This window comes from Lates calcarifer, linkage group LG1 (genome assembly GCF_001640805.2).
Source record: "Lates calcarifer isolate ASB-BC8 linkage group LG1, TLL_Latcal_v3, whole genome shotgun sequence".
NCBI lineage: Eukaryota > Metazoa > Chordata > Actinopteri > Centropomidae > Lates > Lates calcarifer.
The window spans coordinates 24,171,063-24,180,501 of NC_066833.1; the positions used below are offsets into that span (position 1 = coordinate 24,171,063).

General features: G+C 38.5%; 1 protein-coding gene across 1 annotated transcript in view; it reads left to right on the forward strand.

Annotated features, from left to right (window-relative positions):
• Positions 1-9,439, forward strand: part of lypd6 (LY6/PLAUR domain containing 6) — a 34,513-nt gene that overhangs the window by 19,510 nt on the left and 5,564 nt on the right. The window contains exons 2-4 of the mRNA XM_018696639.2: positions 2,763-2,939; positions 8,503-8,601; positions 9,287-9,417. Of these exons, the coding sequence (XP_018552155.1) occupies positions 2,822-2,939; positions 8,503-8,601; positions 9,287-9,417 (348 nt within the window). The 5' untranslated portion in view covers positions 2,763-2,821. The remainder of the gene's footprint in view (positions 1-2,762; positions 2,940-8,502; positions 8,602-9,286; positions 9,418-9,439) is intronic.

Genomic DNA, 9,439 nt, shown 5'->3' on the forward strand with positions numbered 1-9,439 from the left:
TGTGACAAATGTTTAAATGGCTCCATTTTTTTCTTCCATGTCAAAGCAGTGTGTTGTCTATGGGACAAGCTCTCCCATGTATCCCGGCTGTTGAATGAGCCAGTGTTCACAGTGGATCCGGTCTGGCCTTACTTTACCTGCAGGGTGATAGATGAAACTGGTCTCAGTCTCTGCTCTGTTGGCTCCTGTTTTTATTCTGGACTTAGCCTAGGGTGACCATCCCTCTATTCTCTGGAGTAAACAAGGATGAAACAATCTCCTACCATGGGAACGTCCTCATTCTTTAATTAATCGTCAGATTATTATGTCAACAGATAATAAAGGCTTACACTGATGAAACACAATGAGCACAATGAGCTGGCTGAGGTTATTAGCTCTGTCCCAAACTACTTTCACACTAGAACTGATTCAAAGCAGTCTTTGAGTTGCACTGCAGAAGTGATAAAATGAAGTATACTCATATAAGTGCAGCTATATTCACTTGATCTGTGAGTGAGCTGTTGAAGTACATAAAGTATAAAGCTTAACAGCATGTGACATTCCAAGTTGAAGTTTGACTGATGTCCGTTAGCATCAGGGCTGGATCACCAACCGAGCAAAGAGGGCACACTGGGGCCCTCGTGGTGTGTCTACAAAGAAAGCATTTCAGCCATGTTGTTGACTGTGTATGACAGAACAGAAGCACTCCTACTTTAACTGACCCAGCTGTCTACACAGGTTGCTATAAACACAACCTCAAACAGATTTTGTGTGTCAAGTATTTTCCTGCATTTTACACATTTAACTACAGTGGTTGTGTGTTGGGGTCTAAGCACTGCCAAAACACAGTTTGTACTATTCAGTGAGTTTCAAGACCTGTAGCTTATATGTTGCATAATCTTAAATTGATGTGTATAATCAAAATATATCACAGGAAATTGTAGTATAGATTGTGGAGAAAAAGGCACAGATGCAGCTGACGGCTGATGTTAAAGCATAAGGTTGCCACTATTCTATGTTTATTCTGTATTATTTGGTATTGTTAATATATCCCATGAAAAGCCTGAAAGCAACAATGACCTTACTGCTTTCTGAATTTCCAACAATGCACCAAGTCCATCAGTATCCATGGAAGAAGTCAATCATTAAAAAAACAGCTCACACATATATTGTTTTCCCTTTTAATAAAGCTATGCTCACTGTAGTTTTTATCAAACAGCAGGAAATAGTGCATTAATCCACATTTGGTGCTCTACTGAGTGTTAGGGGAAGCAGGACGGTGTGTTTGGGACTGAGTTAAAACAAACTACAGTGTATGTGTGTGTTCCTGTTGATGAAAGAACATATCATCCAGTGCAACAGTGTGATTCATTGATGTGTTTTTTAAATCGTTTTTGGACAACAATGGTGCTCTAGAGTTTTTTTTTTTTTCTTTTTTCTGTGGATCAGCTGGTTGAAAAATGTGTGTGAAAACAGGCAAAGCATTAAGACAGGGCTTTTGTGATTTTAGAGAGTTTAACATGGGAGTGATTTCACTTAATGAGTCCAAAATATTCTGGAACAAAATATGCTCAGCAAACGACCTTCTTGGAGCAGGCAAGCAGCAGATCGATTAAGCACTGAACTGGCAACTGAATTGGCTGAATTAGCAGTTGATTCAGCCAAAACAGATACTGCAGATGAAGTATTTTCAAGAACAACTAAGTCTGCACTTAAATCCACTGATGAAACAGCTCATCACCCTTTCTGTGCAATATTATTTCAAACTGTGCAATATTGATATATAGTTCAATCTGTTTCTATGTATATAGTCCTGTGTATACTGTTCTTTTGTTTATATTTTTATTACATTGTCCTGTGTATACTGTTTGGGCTTTGGACATTTTAACAATGCTATTACTCCTTAGATGTTACTTGATGTTACCAATTTTTTACCTGCAGGGGTCTCCTTCTACAGACGGATTGGCAAGATATTCTTGAGCTGCTCAGCATTTTCTGGCCATCCATCGGTCATCTTGGTTTTGAGACATTTGTGTTAGACTTACATGGACTGGCCAAAGGTTGGCAGTGTATAGAACAACAGTCTAGCATCCAATGTGGTGGCTGATGTGCAATTCTACCATCAAAACATGCATATACAAGATCCTGTGTCTTCCATATATCCATATGTAGAGAGACGTGATGTTATGTGCAAATTTGAAGTTTTAGAAATCAGTTTTCTCTCAGAAATGGCACAGTGGTGGTGTTTCAGTTTGATCAATCAGTGACGATTGCAGAAACAAAACAAATCCTTGTGTTGTAGGTTACCTTCACACAAACGAAAAGTTTGCTTTTATCAGTATCAAAACACCAAGTATCAATAACGGATCAACTCAACAGAAATACATCTTCACAGAGATTCACATTCAGATAAAGATAGAACACAAAAGATCTTTTGAGACATTTGAATTTTGTTCTCTGCTGTGGTTAAAGTAGGGAGAGTGCACAAATGTTCTATATTTAAACATAAAACATATGTTATTTGTCCCATGGGCAGTGCCAGGTACAGCTCACATTTGCTGTGGTAAATGTTCAGTGCCAGGCAGAAATGTAGTGTAATTCACAGGAAGAAAAATAAAATACCTGAGTGGTAAGCCTGAGCAACAATAACCATTGCTGAACATGATAGATGAACAGAGACAGAAAAGAGTCACACTATGCTGTTCTATGCTGACCATTCAGCTTACATTCATGCACAATGCAGCCATGACCTAACAATCTGTGTTTTTTGTTTTACTTCCCAGGTGTCTGGTTGACATTCAAATATCAGAAAGCTGCATGTGTGAAACCCCAGTAACCGGCAATGGAGCCCTGGCCTGCAGTGGCCTGGGTCCTACTGCTGACCATCATTGTGGATCTTCTGAAAAGCGCCCACGCCAGAGACTTCACTGAAAAAGATATCATATTCCTTCACCCCTCAAGTGAGTGTCTACCTCCAAACAGCACATAACATCACTGTCTATTGAAGAGTTTCTCCATGTTTTACCTCTCTGCAGTGTTACACACAGCAGCAATAAAGATTTTCAGGGCAAGTGGTGGAGTATTTTTTCATCTCGACTAGGGATAGACCGATTATAGGCTGGACCGATTATCAGCGCCGATATTCAGCATTTTGACGCATAACGGCATCAGAAATTTTTTAAAATTAATAATTGATGTCTGTACAAATTTTATTTAACTTTGTTTTATTTACTTTATAAAGCTATTTATTTATTTAAAATTTCAGTTAACTTTGTAAGAGATGCTGCTGACCCTGGGAACTCCCTGCACTTTTTGTTTTTGTTTGAACTTCAGTTATATTGAAATTTTGGAAAACTTTATTTACTGTAGAAAACTTGAGGGAGCTATTTATTTGTTGAAGTTTTCATTTAACTTTATAAGACATGCTGCTGAGCCTGAGAGCTCCCTGCACTTTTTGTTCGAATTTTAAAACAAAGATGTCTATTGTCTAAGATTAAAAAAAAACCTTTAACATGTTGCAAATCTGAAAAGCTGCTCAAGAAACATATGCTTAAAGGCATTTAAACAAAGTTAAGTGTTGGAGTTTGTATTCAAAATTTTGACGCCAATATTTTTACTTTTACTGAAAATTAATATCGGCCCCAAATATCGGTTATCGGCCTCCTTGACTACTAATAATCGGTATCAGCCCTGAAAAAACCATATCGGTCTATCACTAATCTCGACTACCTGAACTCCAAGACCAGGTCCACACTAAGCTGGCACGCTCTCTCTCTCTGGTTTGGCCCTCTGTTCACAATAACTCTCTCTTATTCAGTCCCAAAAACTGAGCTCAGAGTGGATATAAATATAAATTTGTGCACATCGGAAAATGTACCTTTTGAAAACAATGATTTGAGCCCATTCAGACATGGTGAGGAGCTGTATGGCAGTACAGTTAAGAGGGTAACTGGGTAAGGATTAGGGTCTTATTTTCAGTGTCAACAGCTAATCACATACTCCAGTTGTTGTTATCAACCTGCATTAATATTATTGTTGATGTTGACTTTGTGACTGTGATTTAATCAGAGTCTCAGTTCTACAGGACATACTGTTGGTTGACATCAGTGGTAGTCAGACAAGGTGTAGAACACCCACATCCAAAAAACTTTCACAGGTGCTGGATCAAAAAAAAAACAAAAAAAAAACACACAAGGCAAAATCTGCACAACTGTAAACTGTAAAGCTATCTGTTTCAATCTACAAAGATGGACTAAGATCTTTAAGTGATTGAAATGTTGCTCTACTAAAATTGCTGGCAGCTATTAGTACAGTGTGCAGGTCTTTTGTCTGATTTTTGCCCTTAAGTCAGTGATAGAACATAATATTTAGTCAGGTGCCTAAGTGCCTGGACTCAGGGTGGGGTGGGGGGCCCCACTGGTCAGGTTAAAAGGAAAAGGGAAAGGGAAAAGAAAAGAAAGAGGAGGGATAGGAGGAGGGTACAAGGGTGCAAGGGTGTGTGTGTGTGTGTGTGTGTGTTTGATTTGAACTAATCAAATCAATTGTAAGTACTTTTTTGAAACTGAATTAAGAGTTGTCGTCACATTGTTGTAATAGAAACTGAGGCTTGTTGAGAACAGTTGCGGTAAGTATACTGCTTGAAAAGCACTAAATAAATATGAGTATAAAGTCTTTACTTTATTACCTCACTAATTACCTCACTGATCCTGGCTCAGACCTTCTTAACCCACAGTTCTGTTAGATGAAAGCAACAAGTTAATGTGCAGAAGTGAGTGTGCACAAAGAACCCCAAAGAAAGGGCATGAATACTAGTTAATGCACAGTATGAACCAGGCTAAACTGTTCTGCCCTGTACAATTACTGCAAATGCAACATTTATCCCAATCTCCTTCTGCCAAACACAGCTGATACCAAAATGTCAAACAATAGGCTGAATGTGAAGCAGTCAGTCATGTGTTGGTTTATAGACCCCCAGGGATCAGACAGCAGCTGAGTAGCGACAGGGCCATGTTAAAGCAGGTTTAGGAGCAGGGTAATGAAACCTGGTCACATGACCAGTGTTAATCTGATTAGACTGATGATATCCTCTAACATGATACGCTATGTTTTATGTGTTTTATTTTGTTTATGTTCAACTCTGTGTGTTCTATGTGTCACGTGACCTGAGAGATTTTTCTCTGGGGACAAGTTGAACTATGCAATACTGAGAAAACTACAGTGTGTATATTTGACTGAAGCTGGCCAGTAGAAAGGGGAGAGTGTACAGCTGCCATAGAGAGATGCAAAGATTGAGTAACGATGAAATTGAGCTGTATAAAAAAGACATGAAGAAGGAAGAAAAAGCTTTTGGATAAAGAACAAATGATGGGCAAAGTGATTGTGCATGTATTCATATTATACATATATGGAGCAAAGTCATGAATAATATTAGAGCTGTAGTTTGCAGTGATGCAATTATATTAATATTATAGTTCTGGATCTGGAGGCCTCATCCATTTTTAGGGGGTGGAATAGTGTCAATGATTGTGGACTTTGATAGTTTTCCAGGTCACAGGGTAGAGGAAGGAGGAAAAAAGGAAGCAGTGTCTCTGTTCCTGGAAACTGTGTTTTGGATGAGCTGCAGATAAGACAGCACTGACTAATAGAAAAAGATTAGAGAAATCCCAGATAGCAACATATAAAGGTCTGTAAACCAGTCTCTGTGTCTCTAAACAGTAGAAAATATTGGAATTTAGTAAAAGACACAAGACAGAAAAAGCTGCTAATAGCAAGGTTACTCCTGTTGTCAGATTTTAAAGGTAAAGGACAGATTTGAATACTACAGAACTGGAAGTCCTGTAGATTATTAAAGTAATGAAGATAACAACAAGTCTTGTTGTGTAAGCATAAAAACATCATCCTTGACCTTGGAAAGATACCTTGTATTGTGGCAAAATGACCTAAACTCAAGGTCCACTTACTTGCTTTTAGTCACTATTCTTGTTGCATTGTTTAGGATGTTAAGCCCAGAATTAGTGTGTGTTAACACCAAAAACCTGACAGGTTTCACACATTAGCTTGATTAGTGTTCTGTAATAAGCTGGCTATTTGGTATTTGACCTCTTCTGAATTCTATTGAAATGTGTCCTTTTCTAAATCTTTAAAATCCATCATCAGTCTTTGGTGCAGCTGTAGATATGAAGGCTTTTTCCATTTTCAAATAGTTAATATGATATGTTCAGTGGCAGATAAATGAAAATAGAGTTCAGAAAGGGACATTTACAGTATCAAAGTGGACCAACTTGATATCTGACTGAAGGCTATATTGTCACTTACTGACTATTATTGAATTCTATCATATTGCACTGGTCAAATAGCACACATGCCCAATTGTGTTGTTGCCCTGGCTACTTGCTCTCACTTCTTAGCAGTGTTGGGAGTACTGTAACACAACTACTCTTGGTAGTAATTGTAAGTAATTGCTTTCTCAAATTGAGCACGCAATTACAGTTACTGAAAATTAAGCAGGCTTTTTACTCATTACTTTTGTCCAGACTACAGCAGACAAATATAGCCATCACCCAACTTCATGCTGTTTCAAATGAATGAATCAATCAATCAGCATTAGCAGTCTGAGTAATGCAAGCTGTTTTTCCCCCAGAAATATGGATGTTATTTTATCCTCCTCAAGGTCAAAAATGTACAAACATAGAATAGTAATCCTAGTCCCATGAAGCACTTGGTAGAACAAAGCTTCTGCAAAGCTAATCACAAAAGACACCAGTGCTAGCACTGCTAACTGAGGAGGCACTCTATCCAAACAGCCAAGGCTTGATTTTAAACCCAAGAGTTTGTCTGCACATTTGTCTGTCACCCAGGCAGAACTAAACAGACTGATTCCCAGGTATATTGTCAAGGTCTTGCAACCTATGTCAACAGGGGACAAAGGTTCAGCGACACTAAAATAATAAAGCTATGTATGCGTACACTAATAAGAGAATTGAAGCAACTCACAAGTTACTTTCCCTTGTAACTGTCTTTGTTATTCAATAATTGGCTAAGTGAGTCAGTTACATTTGAAACTATTAACTGAACTGCTTTCTAATTTTCAGTAACTTTTCCAATACTGCTTGCTACTTAGTAAAGAACTGTGGTGTGGCTTCAGGCAGATATCCTGTAATGGACGGACTTGTGGTCTGACCACAGAGAGATCAGAACTGACTAGCCAGCTTTGTTAGCTGAATTAAGTTTTGTCTGACCTGTAGACCCTATGCTGTTAGACAGGAGGAGGTGGTTACAGAGGAGAGGGCCCAATCAGAGTGATGGTATGGTGCTAAATTGGAAAGCAAACATGTTGCCTTTTGATCCCAGCAGCTGGTCTGCGAGGACATTCTCCTTCCTTTGTTCAGACTCTGCACTGAGACAAGCAGGATATAAATGCAGGCTGTACCACAATAACAGAATGCTGCAACATATAGAATACATGTTAGACATGGACTATGAAGATCACTGTCACATGAACTAATTGTTTGCTCTTGGACATAATACAGTAGGTGATATTCCTAGCAACATTTAAGCCCCTCTGCACAAACCCCAAACTGCTAATGTTCTCACTATTGGATGTTAGCTCTAGCTAAAGGCAAAATACAAAGCACAGAGCAGTTGGTCTTGGGCATGTGGACTGTGTGGGCATCTCCACCTGCTATTGTGCATCATGTCTGTGCAGCTGCACAAAGCGCAAAAGGACTGAGGGCAAAATTAGTACTTGTGCTAAAACACTCAAGCAGTGCATCTGGTTTGTCCAGATATATTAGCATTGCGATGTCCATATCAAATAAATAAATAAATATAGATCAGAGGGTGCAGTGATTAATAAATACACTCTTAGCTAATCACATTACTGGTCTCGACTAGTTTGTAAACAGCTGAACCAATCATGAAATCAGAGGCATGACATGTAACACAACAGCATCGCCATCTGTCCAGCATTGCTGGATGTCTCTTTTACACAGACATTGATTCAATTCTGTGACTACTGCTGCTGGCTATAAGATGGAACAACAGGTTAGGAAAATCAAAGAGTCAGAGTGCTGGTTGCACTGGTCATGGTACTATCATGAAAGTGTGGTCCTGTGCTTATGTTTATGGAGCAAGTAGTTCAGACTCACTGATCTTAAACCTTTTCAGAAGATCTTTCTGTTATTTTGTCATAAGGCATCTCTCTGTTTCTTCTTCTTTCTGTACATTCATAAAATTGAGTAGACATTGGATTTTTTTAGCTTATTGGTTCCCACTGAGCTACTGTCTTAAATTCATTTCTTGTGATTTACACTTTGCTGTAAGATGTATAAATGTTTGCTCAGTTTGATTGAAAGTGAACTTAGAAATGAGGCACAGAAAGAAGTAGACGTGATATATCATGGTCTACCTGTGATATGTGGCAGTAAACACTAGATGAGCGTAGTAATGCTCAAAACCAAGTTTTTGAATAACTGCTTCCATTGCACAACCAAACACTCATTGGATGGTTTTGTTTTTTCACAGGTACTCCATTTCCTGGTGGATTCAAGTGTTTCACATGTGAAGATGCAAAAGACAATTTTGAGTGCAATCGTTGGGCACCAGACATGTACTGCCCACGTGGTACGTCTCTCATTTACTCAGTCCTGTGTAAATATATATATACAGTCCTGTGTGCACTGTATACACACACACACACATTTATACATACATATATATATTCTTCTTGAAATGAAAAGCTGAATTCATTAGCAGTAAAACACTTCCTTGTTCAGACCAATACACACTAGCAAACTTTACTGAGTCAGTTCACTGACTTTATCCTCTTTAGTAATGTTACACTCTGTTTTAGCATTTTCCCACATATATGGTCACAATTAAGATGCATATTTGGCAAATTGCAAATATATTGATACTGAATCATCAGTTTGTTTCTTAACAAAACTTCTGATTTTGTAGCACAATATCCACTTGTAGTGACTCTAGCATTATTTAACTGTTTTATGGTTCTGTTTAGACTCTAACAGCTCTTGGTTAGGGAAAGATCTTGGTCTGGTTTAATACAGAAAAAAGTCACAGTGACTTCAGACACAACCTGTTAATTGAATTTATCCAAAACTACCATTTTTTCTGTAACCTTAACCAAAATGCTTGTGTTGCCTCAACCACAGATAGGACTGTTGATGCAATGCCCAGTCTCTGATGTGACAGTTGCATACTTTGTTTCATGAAAAATTGAAGTTCCATTAGCACTATCAGTGTTGTGGTTATTTTGTTTTGTTTGCACCTGAATTTCCATGTTTTTCAGAAGCCAAATACTGCTACACCCGCCACACAATAGATGTGGAGGGAGACAGTGTGTCAGTGACCAAACGTTGTGTGGCTCTGGAGGACTGTCTTTCCACAGGATGCACTGAAATGAATCATGAAGGAAAAAAGGTGGGAAGTGTGGAAAATCTGC